Here is a 24,542-nt window from a genome sequence, read left to right as displayed (position 1 = left end):
CAAGCACACTGGGTCTGTGAGCAGTAGAGCACTCAAGGTCGAGCCTATTATCGAACACGGAGGACAATCCTGAATGCATGTCGAAAGTTCTTGTCGGTAGACACAGGACTTGCTCGAGGCATCTGACGCAGTCATTCCAGAAGTTCTCGGCGTTACGTGACCGTGAGTGAAACATACCGTTTCGAGCGGCGCACACTGCATTTGGAGTACATTTGGCCAACATTTTCACCAGGCTGGTCAGCCAGTCGCATACCTCGCGAAATCCAACCATGTCATCATCGACAACCATAACACCAGAGACATTCAATGGATACAACGAACGTCTCCAAGCGGCGGCTTTGAAGGCTACCAAAAACGCAGCGGGCTTACCTTCGGACCTCGCTTTTCACCGTTCGATCGACAGAAGAATTGCTACTGAACTGGATGCGTGCTCTGGACGCCTTTCTTTCATCGCGAACAGGCTTCTTGCGTTGGCTTCGAAAACCGATGATGTCCAGAGCCTGAAGGGGAAGGGGAAAGCGAAACTCGAAGACCAGGACGACTATGTAGATCGGTTTGAGTCCATCATTGTGGAGGCTATGGATCAGCTTTTGGAGCATGCTGTGAGTAATGTCCATTTTTATTGCGGTGAAAGCTATTCACTCTGCGCTAGGATATCTGCCTAGACAAATTCAGTGGAAGAACGAAAGCTCCTGCCATCGCAGTCAATGGATCTTCACTGCCTTCACAGCAGAAGCCCAAAAAATCGGTACCTTCTGGGAGATTGGACCCTGTAATTCAGCACGCCTTTTATCTCCCCAAACCGCAGCTCAGGTTCAGGCGGAAAATTGAAAACACGAACGGGACGCAATGGAATTCATCACTGCGACACAAATTCAACGCGCAGGTTCCACTTGGATACAACTTCCAACCCAATGGCGACGATCTTGAAGCCTTGCAGTAAGTTGCTTCTGCACACTTTGAGCCTCTCCCATGACTTTTAATCTTTAGACTTCCACATCCATACCGCTACGAAATCACACACCTGTCCTACCCCGCGTGTATGTTCCAACCTCAACCTCCAATCTCCCCGCGGTCATTCTCTGAGACACCATTTACTTGGGTTTCATCACTGACCGACTTCACCACAATGCTTGGAAAACTCAAAAACGCGAGAGAAATTGCTATTGATCTCGAGCACCACAGCTTTCGGACATATAGTGGTTTTGTATGTTTGATGCAAATCAGTACGAGAGAGGAAGATTGGGTTGTAGATACCCTAGAGTTGAGAGAGGAGATGGAAGAGTTGAACGAAGTCTTTACAGACCCTAATATTATCAAAGTACGTGCGTGGTATACTAGACTCGCTGAGAATAAAACAGATCAATCATTCCTTAGGTTTTCCACGGAGCTGAGAGTGACATCGTTTGGCTACAACAAGATTTCAATCTGTATATCGTAAATATGTTCGATACTTTCCACGCGTCGAAGGTCCTAGATTTTCCGAGGCACGGCCTCGCTTCTCTCCTTGAGATGTATTGTGACTTCACACCTGATAAGCGATATCAGTTGGCCGACTGGCGCATCAGGTATGTATGTTTCATCTTTGTATATCAGACGACGAGCTAATGAATTCTTCGCTTAGACCTCTCCCAGAGGAGATGCTTGCATATGCTCGGTCAGACACCCATTTCCTGCTGTACATCTACGATAATCTTCGAAACGCACTCCTCGACCGTGCACTTTCACGAGAGCAATCGCGTGCTCAGTCTCCTTCGGCAGCGAACACCGTGGCATCTCGGCCTCCCTCGGTAGAGTTGACTGAGTCCCTTGTTCGCGAAGTTCTTTCACGCTCAGCTGAGACTGCTCTTCGGGTGTATGAGAAAGAATTTTATGATGAGGATGGCGGCACCGGTTCAAGTGGATGGGATACGATGGCACGTAAATGGAACAAGGTGGCTTTATCAGCGGATGGACCTAACGGAATGAGAAAAGAGGTTTACAAAGCGGTGCATGCATGGAGAGACAAGACTGCGAGGGAGGAAGACGAGAGTTGGAGGTAAGTGTCTTAGTGTTCTTACTCTTTCAATCCGCGTCTTCTCATCTATGTTGTTCGGACAGATATGTTTTGTCCAACCATTATCTATTCCAGCTTGCTGACCGACCACCTGCGGATATGGCTGCCTTGCTGGCTAGTTTCCAGTCTCTTCCTCCACTTATTCGAAAGCGATCCAAGGAGCTCCTCGATACGATCAGGGCCGCTGTCAAGCGTGGTCTCGGAGATCAGCAAACACTGGTAGCTCCTACTGGATTGCAGGATAATACATTAAATGTGTCGCCCGCGGAAGAGTCATCATCGAGCCATCTTGACACGACCCCAGCACCCAGGTTATGGGCCCAGAATACAGTACTACCACTGGCGGCAGCCACATCCACGCTCTTTGACCTTTCTCGGTCGAATGGTCCGATAGCAGCTTTCTCCAATCATTATTCAACAGCTCGAAGCTCCCTACTGGGCGACAGTGCGTCGTCAACATCAGCCATCGTGCCGTCTCGCGCCACGCGGGCGGGGTTTCAAAGCATTCTCAAGAAGATTCATACTTCATTGGTCATTGTGCCTGCTCTACCTGATGTGCGCAGATCCCCAGATATGATGTTTCCAAATTGTTCATACGCTTATGTTTTAGATCATTGGCAGTGGTGCTCGCGTTCCAACAAGCTCAGAGGCGACTCCTAAAGATATTGGCGTTACCTCATCTCCAGTGCTAGGTGACTTGCAAGGAGCCGCCGAAGAGATTGCATTTACCCCTGCCTCTCAACGGCAAGCTGTACAACCAGCAGTGGATGACTCCATCGTTGTCGTAGGCCAAAGACAGAAGAAACGCAAGCGCACAAAGAAGCTTGATACGGATGAGTCTCCTATGCCAGATAGGACGGACAAAGAAACCAAAAAGACGCAGGTAGAAGACGGAATGATAGAGGTATTCGATTATGCAACTGCGCCCAATATCCTCGACAATGAGCCAGAGGCGAAGATTGATCGGAAAATGCAGAGGAAGAAACAAAAGACCAAAGGTATGGTTCAAATATTGTCGGCCATTTCATTTGTTCACCAAGGTCATCAGGAGGCGTGCTGGAGTACGGTAACTTCCCTGCACCACCAAGGGATAGGAGTCAGGTTAAGAGCGGAAATACATCTCGCACGTTCAAATGAGCCAGCATTCCAATATCTCACATTTGTTTCTGGGACAGAATCATATATCGGTCTAATCCACACAGTCATATATCTATAGGCACCGTAGCCAGTATTAGCCTTGCAGCGTGCTCACTTCGAGGCTGAATGGGGCAACGGAAGGGCAAGGGATGGCTATCGCCGATTGGCAACGGCATCCTAGAGCGCGGTAACAGTATTGGCAAGATCACGGCAGGACAAGTAGTCGCGAATGATCTTGAAACCAGAACGTCAAAGACAGATTTCATATCTTCCGTACCGTCGTCTTTCACTCGCATGGCAGCCAATGACTCTGACGAAGCTGAACAGGCACCTTCTCAGTACAGTGAATTCGTCGTACCAAGAACTACTATCTTGGTACTCAAAAAAGGTGAACGTGAATTATCTGTCCTGATCGATGATTCGCAGTCGTATAAAAAAAGACTGCAGCAAAGGCAAGTGGGATCCTTTTGACGTGCATGACCACGACAATCACAGTGCACCAGAAGTGAGTGTCTATCTACGTCTCGAAAGCCGTCCACATCCGCAGGTGCTGATGAGGATGGAGGGCTCGATCAAACAGCCGAATGTGCCAATGCCGTCTGGCTGCAATGCGACCGGAATCCACGATCTCAAGAACAAAACCTTCTCATCTTTATGATGGGCAAAGCTTCGGACATTTTGAGCAATCGGTTTCATTATGCACTTTCAACTCGAGTGTCCGGACACACATATCTCTCAATCATGATTACACAACATACATCGCTTAGAGCCCTTGGATCAATTTCTCAGCCTTCTTGTCCCTAGGACGTATGCAACACTCGAAGGGCAATGGATGACTGAAGGATATTGTACAGCGGCGCGTCAGCTTGAACAAACTTACGGCTTCGGGAAGGCAAGACACTCACCTGATTGAACCATTGGTATAATCAACTCGGATTGGGATTTCGTGTCCTGTTGCATCCTTCGCCGGCTCGATATCGAACAACGCCAGTGTGCATGCGACCATTATCCAGATGGAGGCTCTGGCGAGGTATTGTCCCGAGTACACCCTGACGATAGGAAAGAACAGTCTGTCTGCCTTCACGTCACCACCTTGAATCGTACTTACCGTCTGCCAAATCCGAATGCGGCTTGCACATCATCGTCGTTCAAGGTTCCGTCGTCTTTAAAAAACCGTTCCGGCTTGAACGAATCCGGATCTGGATATTTCACGGGATTGTGTAACATAGCCCTGAAGTAGCAGCATCAATTCTTGCCGAAGCGGAAGCTAGGTAATCGACTCACCACGAGTTGAAGAATATCACTGTCCCTAGAATTGCCGCGGTAGATTAAGACGCATGTGAGGAGTTCAGTCTGCCATACCTTTCGGAATATTCCAGCCTCGGTATACATCATCTCTATAGGCGCAACGCACTCCGCCTAGAGGTGTAACAACGCCCCAACGCGAGGCCTCTCGACACAGAGCCTCAATGTAAGGAAGTGAATCTTCAAAATCTGGAAGACGCTCGCGACCGACGACGCTGTCGATCTCGGCTTGCGCACGACGCTGCACCTCAGGGTGCAGGACGAGTGCAAGAATTGCAAAGTTGATTGATGACACTGTCTAGAAAGCATGGGTATCAGTGTTGATATCAGTAGTGATAACTACAAGACAGACCGTGTCTGTTCCGCCTACACAGAGTAGATAGCTTGTCACAATCACCCTTGGCGTAAACGGCGTTATCGACTTACCGGCGTATGCCAGTGCTGCGGCATCCATGATAGCTACCGCCTCAGTTTCATCGCCTCCCTTTGCCTCATCTCCAACAAGCTCGCTGTCATTGAGGGGAGAGCTGTGCCATCAACCTTCAAACAGACAGTATGGGTTTATTAATCAGATAGCAATACATTCATGATACCTCACCATGCTCCGTTTCACAGCCTCGAACGGGACGTGTCTCATTTTTCGTGTCAACATAATACACTCCTCCGCATGAGTCTTGAATCCCGCGCCCGGGAACCATTTCGGAAGATGCCTCACTGCGATTTCGTATCTTCAAGAAGAGTACAATCAAGGACAGAGAGGATCACGCACATATTGGAAGCGCGTTGACCACTGCTGCGCCCGGAAACATAGCGCCGGACAATTTCTCAAATGCTCTCTCGGCGATATCGACATACCGATCTCCCGACTCAGCTATATCGTGTGCATAAGCGATTGACATTACAATGGACCCTGAGAAACTAGTCGATACCCAATCCCAAGGCATCAGCGTTTGATCACGGCATGCCCACAAAATACATTGCAATGCTCACTATTTCACATGATCCGCGAAGCTTTCAGGGCTCGTGTTTAGCAGCTTCATGAGCTTGACTGCGCTCTTTTTCTGCAGCGGACGATATTGCGTGGCGGCCCCAGAATGGAGAAATTGGTGAAGCATCTTGCGCCTCATGCGCCATCCGTCTGAGTAGGGCATTAAGGCAATGTTGAAGTCCCACTCCATTCTGAAAAAGGATATGGATGCATATATATGCAGGAAAAGGATTCTGAACGCACAAGTATACCATAGGTATCCGAGGGCGGTCAGAGTAAATTCCCGAGCGACGCTCGAACATCTCTTTAGCCGCCTCGATAGTGTTGACGACAAGGGTTAGGTGGCCGAGTGCCTGAACAGACACTATGTCGGCTATGCACACACATTAGGGGGATACGATGTCAGTGCGTCAAGTAGCAACAAAAGACATGATCAGAGGAAGAATAAGAACTCACTCTTATACTTGTGAGCCCATAAGGCATATGTTTCCCATGGTCTGTGTGTTGGTATAGAGAGGATGTTTCCGAGAAGAGGCAGGGGCTTAGGGCCAGGCGGGATCGAGAGGCGAGGATTATAGAACATGTATAAGTATAAACAGAGACAGATGAGCGGCACAAGCAGAATTGGAAAGTCGACCGTCTCCAGCATGTTTCTAACAAGGAAGATTCGCAAAGAGTACGCAAATTCAGGATCAATAAGGGACGTCAGTTGATCGATTGAGTGGAAGTCCACTGTGGGGATGTTGAGGGAAGTACTCGTATAAGTAGGCTTTTCTCCACGCGAGCGTTCTGCTGAAGCCAAAGGAATCCACGTCTATTCTTGAAAAGTATATGTCAATTACTCTGTAGGTCATCAAGATGTGTCGACATACTCCACATCTGACCACGCGCAAACCTTCCATTGAAGCCGAAACGGCACCGTACTATGTTTGCAGATCCGGAATCCTAATGTGTCGGAGAAATAGCATCGAAATGACGTACTGAAGCTAAAAGGTTTGAACATAGACCCGCAATCACCCCACGCGGCGAGGGAGGAGAACAGGTGCTCTCCAATTTGGGTCGCCATCTACTTGAAGCAGGCTGACATGAGAAAACAAGAGGACCGTGCCACCTCGCGTCGCAACGATGTCAAAAGGGTGTCGTAGACGGTGTCCCATTCTCGAAGAGTATACAGAGAACATACAGAACATACAGAACGTCGCTCATATGAGAACAAGGCACAAACGCACCTCCCTTGGTTGCCCTTTCTCGATGATCGTCAAGTCCTAGACGATGTCTATGCCCATTGAAAGTTCACTGTGAGCTTCGACATGCCCTGCGACATTGCATGCAATCGAGCGATCAAGCCCCGCTCAGCAAAGGTCAGACCAGTATCTGCGGTGGTTATATATCCTATATGAGGGAGCGGGTAAGACCAGGTAAGACCTTACGCTCCTCGTTGGGATATTGTGCGGCAGCGCCATGGGGCTTCGCCGGACACGGAGTATGGGTGTATGCCAAGGGGGAAGACCGAATCCGGTGGCCCATGTTCGAAAACTTGGCCCACGTCAGCCATTGGGCAACAAGCGCCGTCGTGCCTTCATGCAACGACATATATACATGCGGGAAAGACCAGCCTCCGTGAGGTCTCGCACAAGACAGGAATTTCCTAGATATAGACAAAGGGAGGTATCATGAGAACGAGCTGGACATACCTTTGGTGCCAGTGCCGGTGCCAGTGCCGGTCCCAAGCTGCGACAAAAAGCCGGCTTAACGAATTTCAGGCCGGTCGAGGTGAGTCCACCGGACATTGCCTCGAATATCCCCTGGGGATATCCGTGGTATATTAGGAATATACCACAAATATACCACAAATATCCCCAGACCTCCCCTTGGTACATTCGTGGTATATCCGAGGTATAGTCACAAAATCCCTTGAATATCACTAGGGGATATTTGAGGCAGGGTATATTCTCGGTATATTATTGGTTTATTAGAGCTCAATATTGGCCATTTATCCCTTTTGAAAGTGCTATATAATTATACATAAAATACATTTAAATATTAGTAAAATACAATAAAGCCATTGGAGGCTACATGAAGATCCCACAGGTGAAAGGATCCACAAAACAACCCATCCAAAAAACATCAGGCATGAATCCCTAATAAAAGTTGAATACACATAAAGATCCATGATAGTGCTCATGTGAACAGGGTGCCCCACTGCCCTTACCCCATTTTTTCCTCATCCCATAGCTCAAAACACAGTTATCTATTAGTACCAAGGGCCACAACCCAGCAAGAAAGAAGAGAACATACTGGGAAGACTGAGGAACCTTCTGTCATTGCCCCACAGACACTCAACAATCCACTCTCTATCCCATAAACTGAGTTCCACCATTACTGCATTATGTCAAATAACCCACCAATTCACAGACAGCGGGGATGCATCAGCATGGCGCTTTGGCGATAGGGAAGCCTGCCTCTTGAAAAAAGGACCTGTTCAAGACACCGCTCCCGAAAAAAGGTCAGTGAAAAGCCTATGGCTACAAGACTGATGAACTCACTGAAAATGGTACATTGGACATGATGCCCTCACCAGGGCAAGCATTGGGTGTTGCAGCAGCAACAACACCACCAACAACAACAACATCAGATGTTGCTGCTGCTTCAAATGCTGCTGCTGATGTTGCTGATGTTGCTGATGTTGCTGATGTTGCCGCAGTACCCAATCCAAGGCATGCACTGCAAAAGGTGCGCCTGATCATCAAGGATTCCAGTGCTATTGCACCAGACCTGCCTCCGTCGATGCCCACTCCCCCAATGCACATTCCTGCTCCAAACCTTCTGATTATTACACAGATGCACCCGACACCCACTTTACTTTCCATTCTTGCTGCTCACACAGCATCAACTACGCACGCACTCATTCACTCACAGCCACTTGATCTCCCTCATTCTTACCATGGGACATTGACACATGACCATGCACCCACACCAAAATCAGCATCCTTGGGGCTATCAATGATCAAACTTCGAGCTCTGACCATCTGCGAGGACGTGGAGTCATTTTCGGATGAGCGGGTCCTCATCTAAGGCAGGGGGGAGGGGGGAGTCCGATTCTAGTATACCCGGACCAGATTCTGGGGCATCATTGAAGAGTACATTGCTTGTCTCAAAAAGTAGATCCTTGTTGATGTCAAGCCAGTCTTCCAAGCTCTCTTTGTCATCAGATTCTGGAGGGGTTTCCCTAGGGCTATTGGAGACACCATCAGGATTGAAGTCATCAGCTGTGTGACCACCCAGTACAGAGCTCAAGCAAGAGAGAGTCCCAAGAGATTTGTTGTCTGAGCTGTGAGCAGCGCTGTTGTCATTGTCATTGTTGTGTTTTGACAAGGAGGTCGGGCTTCTCAAGGTCATTACTAGTATGGAAAGCAGAGCACTGGCATTCAACAAATTGTTGGATGTATACATAGTGTTTTTTTTTGGCCTCATCTTGAGAAATAACAGTCAGACATCAGAAAGGGGAACAGAAGGTTGAAGGGGACACATTTGGAGAATAAAAAAACTTACCAAGGCCTGTCCATGCATTATTTTGGTGTGAGTATTGCTCATCAAGGTCATTCCTTGTGTTCTGTTGTCTGGTATTGGCTGTTTGCCCTCAAGGTTGGGTTGCATGTGTCCTCCTCTTCATTGCCATAGAAAGGGAAGCTATCCAAATATCTGTTTGTTAGTGCTCGAGGTGTCGATGGATGGTGCAATGGTGCTGGTGGAGGTGGAGAGGTTACATGCAATAGGAAGTTGACAGAAGGAGGTCGACTTGAAAGAAATTTTGACGATACGCACACATCACATGGCCATAGAAGTGGATGAGTCATCTCCCAACGTGTTCTTGACCAAGGGATATTAGAGGTATATTCCCTGGCAGGGATATTTGTGGTATATTGCTAATATACCACAGATATCCCCTGGGGATTATTAGGGACAATGTGCGGTGGTCTGCATGACATTGTGAGCACAAGTACTATCGCTCCACCGGAGTTGCAAACAATCCCTTGTTTCCTTCGTAGCAGCCTCATTTTAGTGTTTCCACCCTCTGGATTTTGCACATACCTACCTTAACTTCTGTGGATGTAGCCTATTGTTTTTTTGTATTTTGATGTCAAGACAATGAGATGCTGAGGCACAAATAAAAAGTAGTTTCTGAAAGCAGGCAAAAACAGGGAGTTGCAAAATTTCTGACCATCAGGTCACATGCTATTACACTTCAAAATTGAACTCCGACAGCTGGAGCTTCAAGCTTTAAGATCGGCGGAGCTTCAATAATCATGACCAATCATTACGTGGCCCAAGCTTCCTGGCACTCCATCCGCCCCTAGTCATCACTTGTTGCAAATATTTTGGTATAGCTTGTGAGATCTCTCAAATACAGCTCAAAATGGCTTGAATATCATCCAAAGATCCTGGTTAATGTGAATATTTTTATTCATCAGTAGTAAAAAGCCAGGATCTGAAAGGTCTTGGGCATCTATTAGAGGATTTCCCCTCCAGACTCATATCTCAGCATTTTCACACTCTTGCACACATTTTTCTTTCTCAACAAAAATCATACACATGGGTATTTCCTAAGAGAATACCAGTGAATATTTTTGAAGCATGTGGTTGTACATTGTGCTCAACAGCCTGAATATGAACCTCCAGTCCTATTTGCAACTCTGGTGGAGTGATAGTATAGAGTCGGAGTGCTCATCTCCTCTAAAACACCTGTGATGTCTTTGTGCGACACACTGTTGGCCAATACCTATCATAATATGCAATATTCAGCAATCACAATATCAGACATTGAAGTTATTGACCTTACCTCTTCTCAACCAAAAGCCTTCCTCAATGTCCACATTCTTGTTCCCCTGGAATTTCTCAGTCTTCTCCTAGACCATCAGCTCTCAATTGCCGATTTTCTCAATATGGATCTTCCTTTGCAGTCTTCAGCACTCATTCTCAAAAAGGCCTCATTGTCATTCAGTTGATTACTGCCCAAATATCCTATTGCACACAACATCATGAACTACACTATTCCCCCTACCAAATGGCTTGCCAAGCTGGACATCTAATCAAAAAAAGAGGCTGTGAGGGGCTTATGCTCCTTTGAAAACCCCTTTTTGGATGGTTTGCTTCACCTGCTATGGATGATCATGTTCTGGAAGAGGGTAGCTGCTGTTCAGTACAGTAGAGATCTATGGCAGCAATCAGATGTGTGGCTCATGAAGTGCACTTATAACATCAACGCAAAGACCCAGAAGGAAGCGTCAATGGCCCGGACTTTGATGTCATCACTAGCATGGGGTGTCTAGCTAAGGGTATATAAAGCTTTAACCAGGATGGATACCCTGTCTACTTTGCTATTGGATAGATGGCTTAGTGATGATATTATCAATATACTTGTGTTTGACTTACACAGACGTGTACAGTCTGACCTCGTTCAGGCCAAGACTGTGATGTGTGCACTGGTGCATTTCTACATGAAGCTTGAGGTGCTGTTAGTGCTAGGAAATTACAGTCAGTCAAAGATGCTCTTTTAGTATGAGAAAGAGATCAGGGAAAACCCCTAGTGAAGATACCTTTTTTTACCTGTCTTTGTAAATGGTAACCACTGGGTCCCGGTGCGTATTGACTTTCAGAGACATTGTATCGGATATGGTGAGTAATGTGTTATGCTTGATATTACCATCAATACTGATATTGTACTTAGGGGATTCAATGATGAACCTACAGTTACTTAAGAAAGTTGTCCAGATCTTAAAGTTATGGCTCTGACATGCCTTTAAGACTTTGTTTTGTGATGCTAGGAATTTTTAGCTCATGGTATCTAGGAAGATACTCATTTCTGTGGTATCTGCATTAAGCATAACATGTTCAGCATGGAGCTGTATACTCATACTACTCATCGCATTTGGCACCTTTAGTACTTTAATTGCCTGGCAAAGGCTCATAATGATTATTTAGTAGGTGCTATAGTCGCTATGTCTTCAGTGGTGCACTGATGATGTCGACTCCTAGAATGTGCAGCCAATGAAATGCTATTTTTTGCATGATCCTGTAGATTTGTTAGATGACAACAAGACACAACTAAATATGGACTTATAAGATATGCCATTGAATAGGGTCAATATGCTTCCATCCATATCTACTGCAAAGGACCCCTCATCTAGCACCATGAACCCACCATCGATTCCTGCAGACACAATCAGCAAATAGCACAAGAGGGCCGAGTCACAGCTACTTACCCAGACAGAAACAAAGTGGATAAAGAATGTTCAAGAGATAGATCAGGGTACACCTTGCACTATCAAAGTGACATATCAGCCAACACTGACCGCGACCAAAAGGTCAGATATCAGCATATGCATTGGAATTAACCGCTTAGCAATGGCCAGCAAGAAACTCAAAGCTGCCATGCTGGAAGGGATATTTTCTGTGAATCAGAAAAAGCTAGCCAGGTTCAAATGAGGGTTCGGCTTATGACTCTATGGCCCAATTCCACATTGAGGACTTGCACTAGGAGGTCTTCCATTTACACTGTGAAAAGTGGGTGAAGATCACTGAGGCTTACCTGGCCTCCAGATTTGTGCAGCATGTTCTTTGCTGTAAGACATAGGAGACAACATAAGCAATGACACTGGATTCATGGTTTAAGCTAGTGAAGTCCACCATCAAATTCCAACCAGTGCTGTAGATTTTGTAAAACAAAGTCCACTCAAAGCCAGAGAGCACTCGTCTAGATGGAATTGTCATGCATCCTTATAATAGAATTACCATTGACATCTGGCCTGAAGTTGCTAAACTAATCAAGTGTGGCATCAAGAGTGGAGGAGGATAGAATGTCTTCAATATCTCTCAAGACTTGCTTGGTTTAGAGTTCCATGATCTCATGCCCACAGAGAAGGATGAGGTTTGGTGCCTGAAAACAATGTCCCACACCTGGAAGTGCGATCCTATCCTTAAGACCATTACCATCGTAAAATGTGAGAAAGCTCTCTCTCTCTTTTGACTTCACAGGACCCGTTATTTGCATGTAAGGCATGCAAATTGATTTGAAGAATGCCCTGCTTCATAAGGTCCCTCTCCCTAAGAATGCTAAATACTTGCATCTGGGAAATCACTCTCTTGTATTATGCTCTAATTATCCCCTCCTTATATGCATAATTAAGAATGATTAGGATTAGAGATTATTTGCTTACCCCCCCTAAACCTGTTCTAATTAGACATAATTTTCCTAAATTAGGAATTATTAGGATTGATTATAGCTTGAAATTTTGGAAAAATAATAATAAATCAAGCATCATAGTTCTCATAGCCTTTCTATAGAGCCATGTTTATTAGAACACTAGTTAAATACCTAAACACAGAATATACCTTATAATAAACTTGTCTTTTGCCAGAGTTAAACCAACAACCTCATATATACAAGCACCTGGGACAAATGCTCTAAGCCACTAAGCCACAAGGTCTAATATATAAACTTGGTAATCTAAATAAGTAGACATAATATAGGCAATCTCAACATCTCTGATTTTATTCAACATTTATCTTTCCTCTATCTTATAAATAAATAGGTCAATAAATACCTAAAAGTCAGGTCTTTCAGGATTTAGTTTAAACACCAGCTAAGAAGATCATAAACCAATGGAAAATAAATAATACACTTTATATAGGGTAAAAACAAATTATGGCACTAACATAATTTGGATTTAGAATGTGTAAAACTATAATTGAGTATAATATTCAATGGGACTCTACTAGTATAGACAATGCTACCTTAATTTGCAAATTTGATCAAAAACATGATTATGAATAATTAGCCATAATTAGCTCAAATTAGTATTATTAATAATTATCAATAATTCAGATCCAATAAGAGAGAGGGGCTTTCCAAATAGCCACTAGTGAGGTGGAGGGTGAGGACAAGGGTATATATATGGCATGCCTATATATAAATAAGCACAAGATTGTTAGAGATGATCTTAATATGCTTAGTGCACATATTTTCTATATAGCAGGCAAATATATCATTCTGGCACCATATACCAACATGACTGTCTTTTCCATAGCCCAATAGCTAAAGGAACACACCAAGTTTGAGCATCTTCTATATAATAAGGCAATAAACAATATAGATAGTGCTAAAAATTGTAATATCAATAGTGATGATGATTGTATGCTGCACAAGACAGTATTGACCACTGTAATAATAGACAAGGTCTACAAGGCTGCATGTAGCATATCCCTAAGCCCAACCCATATGTTGTGTCCTGTAATAACCAGTAGCAGGCATTGGCTAGCAATAACAACTTTAATGATCTTGTGTGCAAGGCCAAGGTACCAAGGTCTTTATAGCCTCTTGTGGCAGCTGCCAAGCTGCCAACAAAGTGGCTAGGGGTATCAATGCACATTTCTCTCTTTCTATGTCCTTTTTAAAGGCAGCTAGAAAGTCAGCAAAAGAGCTAAAAGATAATGGTGCAGGCATATATAAAGGAGAGTAATGTGCTAAAATAGTATAGAATGTGCCATATCTTTACCTTTTCACTGATAGAGTAGTAGTACTTACTATTTTCTACTGCTAATAAAGACTTCTTGGTATAGAATTAGTGCTAATATCATGAAATTAGAATCCAATCCAATGCTCACAATGTGTTGCTCCTAATTAGGAAATTAGATACTTTTAGATGCTATTAACACTTTTAGATACTTTTAGACACTATTAGATATAATCCAGAGCTAATACAAAGGAGTGGTTTTCCAGATAAAAAGGAACCCAGATGCAAAATTTTCATTATCTGCCAGTACTCGATGAGCTTGCCCATGTCACATTCACAACAAGCCCTAAGGTCTACAAGCTCCTCTGAAATCACATACCACTTCGTGCCCCTTGAAGCATCTAGTAAGTTCTAACAAAATTTCCATATCCTCGCACTGATTTGTGTGAGCCTAGGATGCAACGTGCAGCTTTGCCCTATTTTCCTATCAAGCCTGGTGATGAAACCTTCAATAGAGTGTACAATTACATTATGAAGGATCTCAATTATAGTGGGCCACTTGGCCTTAGTTGCAATAATACAAAGCTGCTTAGTATGCTGTGCATATACTTGGATGTGCAAGCTGAGTGCTTCTTCTTGGTTGGCCATACTGGTGAGCTGATCCCTATTGCTGACACTGCTGAACTTGAAGCATTGCTAAAGTCCAAAATGCTGGAAAAAGTGACCAAGGTGAGTTCGAGAAACCAAAAGGCTTGATACAATGATTGATAAATCTTTCACAGGTCCATGTCTGGTATGTTCAAATACTGATGCCCAAAGCTAGCTTGATTGTCACATATGTCACAGCCATACCAAATTCTCTCTCTGCCAAAAACCTTCAAATTTACTCAGACAGAATCATTTGTGGTCTTGTGTATTGTGGCCTCAAAATCATCACATATGCCTATGATGGTATGGAGACCAAGCACAAGATACAATGTTGCTTGATTAGAGACTCGCCTTCCCATGTTACATATACTATTACACACTCTGTCTTAGCTCTTCACCTTCAGGCAATATCTGTCATCATTGCAACAAAGGAGGGCCAGCCAATTATTATGATACAGGATTCCAAGCATGCTCTCAAAACCATGTGCAACAATAATTTCTCAGAAGTGAAGGTTCTCACATTGGGGAAGTACACTGCAAAGTACTTGGATGCACGTGATGCAGCATTTGGCCCAGAAATTCCCCCACTATACCCCCGCAATATCAAAAACCTCGACTGTTAGAATAACAACATAGCATGTTGTTTATTCTCAGCATCATCCCTTGAGTATTTGTCAACCCACTTCCCTGACCATATAGGTGAGATCATCTATCTCTTCATATTTGGAGAGCTGATAAATGCCTACCAGAATCATAGCATCAGTCATATCACTCACATCAAGATGGTCTTGTATATGAGTTATTTTGTGGACATCTGGAGCTTATTTATTGACCAGGTCAGATATGTCAAATCCAAGCATTTCATCTCCTATGAGGCCACCAATATTATCTGCATCATTATTGAGGGGCTCCTTGGCCTCATCTTTGTTTATAGAGATCACATGGGCGATGAACACTACCTTCTGCTTTCCTAGATGCATTCCAGCGAAGTCTGCAAGCATGTATTTATGGAGTGCCGGAAACTAGTCAAGGATTTTGCATTTACAGACCTGATACACATGATGCCCCATCTACATGTAAGTATCTGAGCTGCAGTCCTCTTTGATGTCATGACAGACCTAAAAGCCCATATGGCCAGCTACACTCATACTTACTTCGACTCTCATGGGATCAATCTTGGACTCCTAGCATGCTTCCCTCTGGATGGGGAGATCAAGTCAATCGCTCAAGATGCCTGGGAGGAAGCTACAAATCTGTTCAGTATCCTCAAGGTCTTACTGTCTAACTTCCTTTTGGCTTCCACTTCCCATCCAACCCTTCTAAGTATCGATTCATGGTAAGCACTAGGATTGGATCCAGTGGTGGACACCAACTTGAGCAATGTTAATGTCTCCGATGATGAAAGAGAAGAGAGTGATAGTGACATGGGTGATGCTGATAAACTGGATGAGTTGGTCAAAGCATTACCTGATTCAGGCATCTGTAGGCATGCAGTAGACAAGTGTTTGTTTAACTTAGAGTGCACTGCCGTTGCTGTGAACCTAGAAGACCTGGTTCATTTGTAAGTTATCTTAATTTGGTTTCTATTGCTCAGTATCAGTGATCTCAAGATACTCATCTTTCTATCTAGACGAGAGTATTCCCAGGAGCTTTTACTAGAAAAATATGAGGCAAACCTTGAGAAAGACCACCTTCATCTTTTAGCAGCACTCCAGATCACACAGCTCCCTCCCATTGACGTATCTTCCAAACCTTGTCATGCATTCAATTTCCATTATTCCTCAGTCGACAACCTTGATTTTACCACAATGATTGACATTCAACAAGCATATCAGACATGTTGTGTGGCTTAGAGTGTCCACAAGAATGCTGTCTTAGAGGTGCCATCCTCTGGCAGTGAGAAAGTGGCCCAAGAGACTCTACAGAGGCAGATTATCCACAAGATATAAGGCCTTCTCTCACAGCAGGAAGACAGGAAAATTGGAAGCAGTCTCAAGTGTAAGGAAAAGTGGAAGGCTTCAGCATCCAGAGGTCTCTTAAGCGGGAACTTGGCAAATGTGGCACTTGCAGCTGCTCAATGTGCAGAAGTAGTATGTAGATTCCATTTATTGCACTTTGACAATTTTCTCACAAACCCTTTAGGTCATTTCATGTTAGGGAAAGGTTTCCAGAGAGCACAGATTGCCCTCCACTCTGGTCACAATATTAAGAGGTACCATGATTGGCATAGAGACCATGGCACCTGGATGACATGTCTTGATGGCAGAGAGATTTGGTGTCATTCTTCATAAAGGCCACCTTATTATGGGCCACAGTAAGTACAATAGCTAGGCTCAAAACCACAAATGCTGATAATGTTTCTATTGGCCAGTCATTGCTCAATATACTCAGGGTGATAGGAAAGCCGGTGCCTATTCATGGCAGCAGACCTGAATCAGCATTGGAGGCATCTTGTACATATCTATGCAGGTATATGAGGCCTTGTATACCACTCTTTTTTGAGCCATCCACGGTCATGTAGCTGTCATACAGTCCTACATGTTTGCACACATCCACCTCAACCACTTTCTCTATATCCCACTGGGCAATCCAACCATCAGTCAAGACCAGCAACACGTTCACCTCGACAAAGACTTCCTTTAAATTTATCCTTATCTAATGAAACATACCATGGCTATTGTCGCAGCTGTGAAGCGACTAAAAGGATTATGTTGGCAGAGTGTGGGGGGCAAGAAGAGTGGTAGTGGCGCAGAAGAGAATGGCAATGGCTATGTTCACAAGTTGTGATTGTTTTGGGTAGTTTTTCTCATCTGCTGTGTTCTGCATGTTTACTATGCTATATACTAGTTGTATACTACTCATTCTGGCCTTCATAAGCCTTGAAAAAGGCCTGAACTTAACAATCCAGCAATTTTTGGGCACTAGAAGGCCTGATCTGGCCAGTCCAGCAAAATTTTTGACTTTTTGAGGCCTGATCTAGCAATCCGAGCATTTTTTGCAAATTTTACACATGCCTAAACTTATCCGGCAAAATTTGGCTGATTTTGGGGGTTTTGCGTCCGAGCAATTTTGCCGACTTTTGACAAATTTCCACCCGGCCTCCCAACATATTTTCGGGGGTCCTCCCTGACCCCACTCGGCGATCTTGGCGACACGTGACGAAAGCGCGTCGCGCCCTGTCACGTCCGCGCTGGTTTCCCCTTTTCGGGCTGGCGCGAACGCCCCCCGGTGAGATTGCGCGCGAGGACGCCCAGCCCCGCGCCCCGGACGCACATTTTCCTGACCTGCACGGCGCGCATCGAATCCTTCTTTCTCGGCCTTTCCCGAGCCCCTCCAGCGCCAAGCAGGAGTCAAGCAGGCCGCCGGGGGGCTTTGCTCAGTGCCTTGGCCAGTCCTTGGCCTTGTCGACCCGTCGACCAAGTGCTCAACTCTGCTCGACTGTACTTCGGACGATCAGCGCGCGCGATGTATCGGGGCGGGGAAGCCGGGGAGCCACGTGCAGGTGCCGCCGGATGGGAGCTTTTCGCTGGTGCCACGAAAGCGCATGGGTGGAGCATCAGCGCTATCAGCGCTGGGGCGGTGCACACTACGACTGCGACGGGGGTGCGCGATCAACGGCGGATCGAAGCCCTTCGATGTGCACGGCGCTCACGTGTCCGCGCAGGCGTCGTCTTCGAGACGCGGGGTGCACTCGGGTGCGGGCTCCGAGGGGCGCGAGGGAGGGGGGGGGGGCACCATCGCGTTCTGTGTTCTTGTTTGTGTGCGGTCTGCCATCGTGCGCGGGCATCGAGCGGACATCAGGCGCGTTGCGTTTGCGGTCGAGGGAAGCGCAGACGTGGCGACGCACACGGCGTCGAACCGCTCCGAAGCTCCGAAGCGTGCTCGTCGCTGCCCTTGTGTGATGCGCGTGCCGCTGCGGGGGCCGGTGACATCACGACGCATCATCTCCGGGCGGGCTCGGCGGACTTGACGACGACGACGACCAAGAAGCTTGTTGAGCTGTTGGCAGCTGTTGGCTTGTTGGCGGCAGTTGGCTTGTTGGCGGCAGTTGGCTTGTTGGCGGCAGTTGGCTTGTCGGCGCGAGAAACGGGCGTTGTTGAGATCACGTCTTGAAGAAGCCGGCCGGGGAGCGAAGAGAGGCGATGCAAAGATGGGGTAAAAGACGGGTCGCGACGGACGACGTGCAGAAAAGGGATGCAGATGCGGATGCGTGCGGATGCGGATGCAGATGCGTTTGTGGAACAGAACGACCGAGTCGGAGCGCGCGCGCTGCTGTCGAAGACGGTTTGCCGCGGATGGAGCGGCCGTGCAAGATTACTTATACACATCTATACAGCCACGCGTGCGCTCGCTCCGCCGCACGCGCCGACGCTCTGAACGACAGTGACAGCAACAGCGGCCACCGCCGCGAGCGCCGCGCTTTCTCATGGCACACATGTACGAGTACTACGTGTCCAGTGCCCTATGGGGGGCGCTGTTCCAACTGTCAATAGCCCAGACTCGAGGCGCCGTCTCGCCTAATCTGACGCTTTTCGTCAACGCGCCCGATTCCTCTGCCTCCTCTGCGCATTCGCAGTCGTGTCGAGCAGAGCCCTCGGCAGCGTAACAAAAGCGTGCCTCTGCATCACGCGCGCCCCAAGCCTAAACGGGTATCACACCTACGCACCGCGGCCACGAAACGCGAGTCAAGCCTTGAGCTTGAGCTTGAGCCTTCAGCGCAAGAAAGATCCAAGGCGCCCAGCTCGGCAGGACTCCAGAGCCCAGCGCGGCTCTCGAATGACCCCACCCGACTCGATGCGACGAGCAGATGCCGCCAGCCTGTTGTGAATCCTTGCAGTATGATGATGATGATGATGGTGATGGTGATGGTTCTCTTGGGGTGTCCGGCCATCACGCGAGGTGTCAACGCGCGCCAACAATAACGTCGTCGACTCGTCGCACACACGCGCACGGGGGATCTGGGGCGTGAGAGCAGGGCAAGTGAGGCCAAACTCGAACGTTCAAACTCAAGTCCGGACGAGTCCGTGTAAGCCCGACCGACCGACCGACCGAATCCGGAGCCGCGCGCGTGAAGGCGAGTGCGCCGGCTGACGAAGGGGCTCCTAAACAAAAAAAAATGGGGGTTCACGCGTTCACGAGGGTGAGCGTTTAACGTTTAACGTTCACGTCGAGCGCGCGCGACGAGCGTTCTTCGCGCGCGTCTGAACGTGGTCCCGTGCGCGACGCGACCGGGATGCCCGAGGGAAGCCCCGAGAGGCACGACGTGACCCGATGGCATCAGTTCGCGGGGTCGAGATAAGTGTGCAAGTCGAGTAAGGTCAAGGTACAAGATCTGGACGGTGAATCAGGGGACTGCGCACGCGCTGGGGCAGGCTGGAGCTTCGATCGGGGTCGAGCGCGCATGCCCGAGGTTTGTGCGGCCTGCGAAGGCGCGTCAAGGGAGACTTGCGCCTTGGAACGAGGATGGGGAGCGTGGAAAGGGAGGAGAGAGAGGCGAATGAGCGGGGCTCGGTGGTCGTTGATCGCCGCGTCGATAGCTGCGTGCGATGTGTGAATGCCGATAAGTAGCACCAGGCGAATCAGCGCCGTATACTTACGAGCCGGTCGAGGTGGGTGAGATCGACGCGGCGGGCAGGACGGCGTGTGGAGGGGGAGAGTTGGCCGGGAATGAGATTGACAGGAGGACGACGGGCCGATGACGACCGATGCGGATGCAGATACGCTTCGCTGCAGCCTGCCATGATGGCTGTGGCGCGCGGGCGTGGCAGGGGAGTGCCACTGCGGCGGGGAAGACGGGGGGCGATGCTGGGCGATACTTGGAGGATTTGCTGTTGCGGCGCGCGAGGCGTGCAGGAAGATCGGGCTGGAGATGTGCATAGCCAAGAGAGCCAAGAGAGCTGATCTGCATCTGCAGCTGCCAATCTGCACCCGCCCGTGGCCCTGATGGAAAGGCAAGGCGCAGGCGACACATACGGGGAAGAATGCACCCAGCGGAAGACCATCGCGAGAGCGCGCTGCGGGTGCAGATGGGGGTTCACTGTGGGCGCAAGCTGTGTAGTTGTGCAGCGGGAGCGGGGAAAGGGACGAGGGCAACGGAGGGCTACTATCGTTGCACCGGAGTTGCAAAAAAAAAAAAGATTTCTTCGTAACATCTTCAATTAAGCTTCCTTTCGCTCCAATTTTTTATCATACCTGCGGAAGCTTCTTAAAATGTGTTCTGTTATTTTTTTATATTTTAGAGTGAACTGAAAGAATTGTTGTGATATGATTGAGAAGGTGTGTCCGAAAATGAGCAAAACTTGGGAGTTGCAAATCTTTCCGACGATCGGGTCACATGTTGTCACATTCAAATTTGAACTCCGACAGCCTGTAATTGTACCGGCACACAGCTTGAAGCTCGAAGTTTTGAGACACAACATGAACAATGGATAGTTTGATACACAAATAAACACAGCAAGAGTCAAGTAAGACATTGTAATGATTTGAGAACAGGATCCTGGCTAGTAAGAACGGTCAAAAGGGGGATAGCTGTAAGGGAAGGGCACGGAATTCTGATCAGGGTACAAAACATGCGAGTGCGTAGGTGTGTAATAAGAAAAGGGCTGTAAGGCCGTCGGGAGACTGACCGGATGGCGAGAGGGCCCCGCCTCTGGTGTCGTCGAATAAGACTGCCATGGCGGAGGCACTGATTCCGGCAAAGGGATATTAGCCAATGCGGGGGGGGGATTTTGCTTGGTAGGAAACAACGGTGCATGGAATCGTCGACGTTGTGATGGACGTTCGGACTCATGTGAGACTGATGGACCGCGCGCCGTCTGGGTGTCATCAAGTGGGGGCTGCATACTCTCAAAGTCTCGCGCGGCACGTTTGCAACCTCGTGTGCGGCGTGCAAAAAGACCAGCAAAGCGGGGGTCATTGGCGAGGGAGGGCATTGCGTCAAGATGGGTTTGAATGCGTTCTATGATGACCTTGTTAGTACCTTCGACCGGCAATCCTAGCGCGCTCGCAATGTCCCCCAGTTCCTCCTTGGCCTTTGTCTTCAAGCCCCCACTGAAGACTGTCGACGTTACTGCGCGTCGGGCTTCACGGTCTCGGGCTGCATCCTTTTTCTTCTTCTCATCTTCCTGCTTTTTTGCTTCTTTTGCGGCGCGCGCAGTCTTCGCAAGCTGCCACTCTGCTTGAGCTTCAGCCGATGTGAGGACTCGTGACGTTGTGTTGAAACGACGTTCCCCCCGCGTGTGTGTCTTCAAATTGAGTTGGTGTTGGACCACACCAAAGTGCCGCTTCATGAGGGCACAGTGAGCCTCGGAAGCGTTGAGCTGTATCGCCATCTCCGACATCTCAAACTCGCGCTGCCGCAGAATATTTTGGAGGCGCTGGATTTCAAGTTGATCTCGGGTTTGTCGAGAGGAGGATTGTGATGGGTAGGGTGAGGGAGGGAGTGCGAAGGCGGTTGAAGAAGGGGTGGAGAGTGCGGACGTCATGGAACGCGTGCGCCGTCTGCTGCTGTTGCTGTGGGATGGCATTACCGAGTAGTCTTCTGTATAGATTAAAATAGAGTAGATCAGTGAGAATGCAATTAACGAAAGAAAGAAAGAGACCGAACGACGCACCAGCGCGCTCGCTATCAGATTGCGACAGGGCAGCGTACGCTCCACGCCTGCGCAAGATTTCCAGCCTGTCCAAGCCCTCATTTTGAGTCTCCTCGTTGTCGTTGTCGTTGTCGTTGTCGTTGTCGCTGTCCCTTCTGCCGCCGCCTCTGCCTTCCCTTCTGCCGCCACCTCTGCCGTCCTTTCTGCCACCAAGGCCATCGTCCCCACTATCGTCGTCCCCGCCGCTGTTGTCTCCACCGCCATCCCCGCCACTGCCGTCTCCACCGCCGTCCCCGCCGTCACCGTCTCCACCGCCGTCGCTGTCACTGCCGTCTCCACCGCCATCGCTGCCGCTGTCGTCTCCACCGCTGTTGCCACCACCATCGTCCCCACTGCGACCGGTCCCGCCACTGTCCTTCTTGTCCCTGTAATGCTTGTGGTCGTGGTCGCGCTCGTGGTCGCGCTCGTGGTCGCGCTCGTGGTTGTGGTCGCACTCGTGGTCGCGCTCGCGCTCATCTTCGCGCTCATGCTCATCTTCGCGCTCGTGGTTCTTGTTGCCATCGCCATCGTTGCCGTCATCGGAGTCCTCTAAACTTGCGCAGGAGTCTTTGCGCAAGTCCTCTCCAGCCATTCCTTCGTCACACGTGCTGCTGTTGTCCGGCTTGTTTGAAAAGTTGTCCAAATTGTCGTCAGAGCTTGTGTCAGAGTTGTCCCGTGGGATGAAGGTATCGTCAGATGAATCAGATGAAGGATCGTCACTGAAGGAAGGCATGATAGTCGGATATGATGAGGGAACATTAGCGAGGCGTGACGTCGCGTGACTGGGTGCGAAATCCTCATCCGAAAAGACTTGAGGATTGATGGGATGGATCCCGCTCTTTCGCCATGCAGACAAAATTGTATCCACCTTGAAGGCATGATTCCGTGCCACGAGATAGACGTGAACGACATCTTTCAAGGCAAGCTCCCGATTCTTGTCCTCAAGAAATGTTATGCAGCATTTCTTCCATTCCCGCTGAAGCGGTCCGAACACTCCAACATCGAGTGGCTGAAGACGGTGGGTTGTGTGAGGTGGAAGGCAAAAAAGATGGATGCCATGTTCTAAAGCAAGCTCTCGCATTCCATCTGCTTCATGTGAGCCATGGCCATCATATATTAGCAGAATAGGTTTCTTTGAGATATTTCGGGCCTTCACCTGAGGAATGAAGCCCTTCGCAAACCACTCAGTACATATGTAATCAGAGGTCCACCCATTTTCGGAGGTTGCAATGCTAGAAATAAATTAATCCTCAAAAAAAAAAATCAAAACAGAATGACGACGCACATGATTCTCTCGTCGGTCCCTTCTGACCACTCCGGGCACTGCTCCACACCGGGAAAAACAAACCCCGGTAAGATATTCCCACCGTCGGCAGAGACACATTCGATCACTGTCACGAGTTGCAAATTTGCACTCTGCAACACTGTGCGTGACCTCTGACTGCGAGAAAAAAACAATTTTTCCCTTCCAGCTTTCCTTCCACCTCCCAACTGTAATCCCTTCTCATCCATGTTGTATATATTCTCCCAGGGAATCCTGTGCTCATCAATAAAACTCTTCAGGAGCTTGAAGTGATGATCAGTGGTAGGGAAGTTGAACGCTTGCGCGCGCTTCGGATCTAGACCAGTCGGTCGACCAAGAACCAGATCAGGGTGCCGCTCCAGGAACCCCTTGAGCCAAGTTTTGGAAGGAGTTCTTCCGCACAGCGCCTCAACTTTTGGACCGATCGTGCGCTTGCTAACTGCATGGCCCGTATGACCTAAATAAACTAACCAATCAGCAAGCACCTTCTCTTGTGCATTGTTCAACAATTGTTGGACTTCATGGGCCTCAACAGGCCTCCGAGTGAGGCCTAGATATCGGTTCCGCAGCGTGTGGTAGTTAACCTCGAAAGCTTCAGCAGCAGAACTATAGGATTTATGGACATTACTTTGTAGAGATTTACATGCCTCTTGAAGGCGGTGTTCTACATCGTCCTTCTGTGTCCTAGCGCGCTTTTTTGCTGCACTTGTCATGTTTTGACAAGGTTTTACGGCGCGCGCTGTATTTGCGAGCAGTTGCAAAGTTGCGGCTTGCCGTGCGGAGATTCAAAAAGATGACCAAGCATCACGCGGCCCGAGGCTCCCTGTCACTCTGCCTGCCATCGGACACTGCCCGTCAAAAACAATTTGGTGAAGAGCATTGGAGTCTTCAAAGTCAAATAAATTTGTCTATATGTTTTCAGTAGTACCTGTTCATCTTCCTGATTTTTTCTTTTGGCAAT

General features: G+C 48.0%; 6 protein-coding genes across 6 annotated transcripts; 3 read left to right on the top strand and 3 right to left on the bottom strand.

The window, feature by feature from the left end:
- Positions 1-269: 269 nt before the first annotated feature.
- Positions 270-3,193, top strand: HETIRDRAFT_318347 (uncharacterized protein; the record flags this gene model as incomplete). Its single annotated transcript, XM_009548277.1, has 8 exons — positions 270-602; positions 653-939; positions 991-1,321; positions 1,378-1,568; positions 1,625-2,038; positions 2,101-2,611; positions 2,667-3,054; positions 3,105-3,193. The coding sequence occupies 8 exons, from the start codon at positions 270-272 to the stop codon at positions 3,191-3,193; spliced, it is 2,544 nt and encodes an 847-aa protein (XP_009546572.1).
- A 763-nt stretch (positions 3,194-3,956) lies between these two features.
- Positions 3,957-6,388, bottom strand: cyp59 (cytochrome P450 monooxygenase 59; the record flags this gene model as incomplete). Its single annotated transcript, XM_009548276.1, has 14 exons — positions 3,957-4,029; positions 4,099-4,242; positions 4,302-4,424; positions 4,478-4,502; positions 4,556-4,796; positions 4,851-4,864; positions 4,925-5,025; positions 5,092-5,212; positions 5,268-5,416; positions 5,489-5,677; positions 5,730-5,859; positions 5,943-6,139; positions 6,220-6,305; positions 6,359-6,388. The coding sequence occupies 14 exons, from the start codon at positions 6,386-6,388 to the stop codon at positions 3,957-3,959; spliced, it is 1,623 nt and encodes a 540-aa protein (XP_009546571.1).
- Positions 6,389-8,054: 1,666 nt separating this feature from the next.
- On the top strand, positions 8,055-8,561 carry HETIRDRAFT_101474 (uncharacterized protein; the record flags this gene model as incomplete). The annotated part of the gene is made up of 1 exon (XM_009548275.1): positions 8,055-8,561. One exon carries the CDS (start codon positions 8,055-8,057, stop codon positions 8,559-8,561), a length of 507 nt encoding a protein of 168 aa, XP_009546570.1.
- A 2,922-nt stretch (positions 8,562-11,483) lies between these two features.
- Positions 11,484-12,546, bottom strand: HETIRDRAFT_427193 (uncharacterized protein; the record flags this gene model as incomplete). Its single annotated transcript, XM_009548274.1, has 6 exons — positions 11,484-11,559; positions 11,689-11,697; positions 11,750-11,808; positions 11,840-11,937; positions 12,076-12,141; positions 12,444-12,546. The coding sequence occupies 6 exons, from the start codon at positions 12,544-12,546 to the stop codon at positions 11,484-11,486; spliced, it is 411 nt and encodes a 136-aa protein (XP_009546569.1).
- Positions 12,547-14,281: 1,735 nt separating this feature from the next.
- Positions 14,282-16,897, top strand: HETIRDRAFT_417989 (uncharacterized protein; the record flags this gene model as incomplete). Its single annotated transcript, XM_009548273.1, has 9 exons — positions 14,282-14,350; positions 14,492-14,728; positions 14,782-15,202; positions 15,284-15,573; positions 15,622-15,723; positions 15,859-15,970; positions 15,995-16,208; positions 16,623-16,737; positions 16,805-16,897. The coding sequence occupies 9 exons, from the start codon at positions 14,282-14,284 to the stop codon at positions 16,895-16,897; spliced, it is 1,653 nt and encodes a 550-aa protein (XP_009546568.1).
- Positions 16,898-21,147: 4,250 nt separating this feature from the next.
- Positions 21,148-24,294, bottom strand: HETIRDRAFT_318328 (uncharacterized protein; the record flags this gene model as incomplete). Its single annotated transcript, XM_009548272.1, has 4 exons — positions 21,148-21,198; positions 21,274-22,187; positions 22,261-23,510; positions 23,564-24,294. The coding sequence occupies 4 exons, from the start codon at positions 24,292-24,294 to the stop codon at positions 21,148-21,150; spliced, it is 2,946 nt and encodes a 981-aa protein (XP_009546567.1).
- Between the last annotated feature and the right edge of the window lie 248 nt (positions 24,295-24,542).

The sequence above is a fragment of the Heterobasidion irregulare genome (genome assembly GCF_000320585.1).
Source record: "Heterobasidion irregulare TC 32-1 unplaced genomic scaffold scaffold_05, whole genome shotgun sequence".
NCBI classification, from domain to species: domain Eukaryota; kingdom Fungi; phylum Basidiomycota; class Agaricomycetes; order Russulales; family Bondarzewiaceae; genus Heterobasidion; species Heterobasidion irregulare.
Note: the sequence above shows the minus strand (reverse complement) of the source record. Positions and strands in the feature narration are given on the sequence as shown.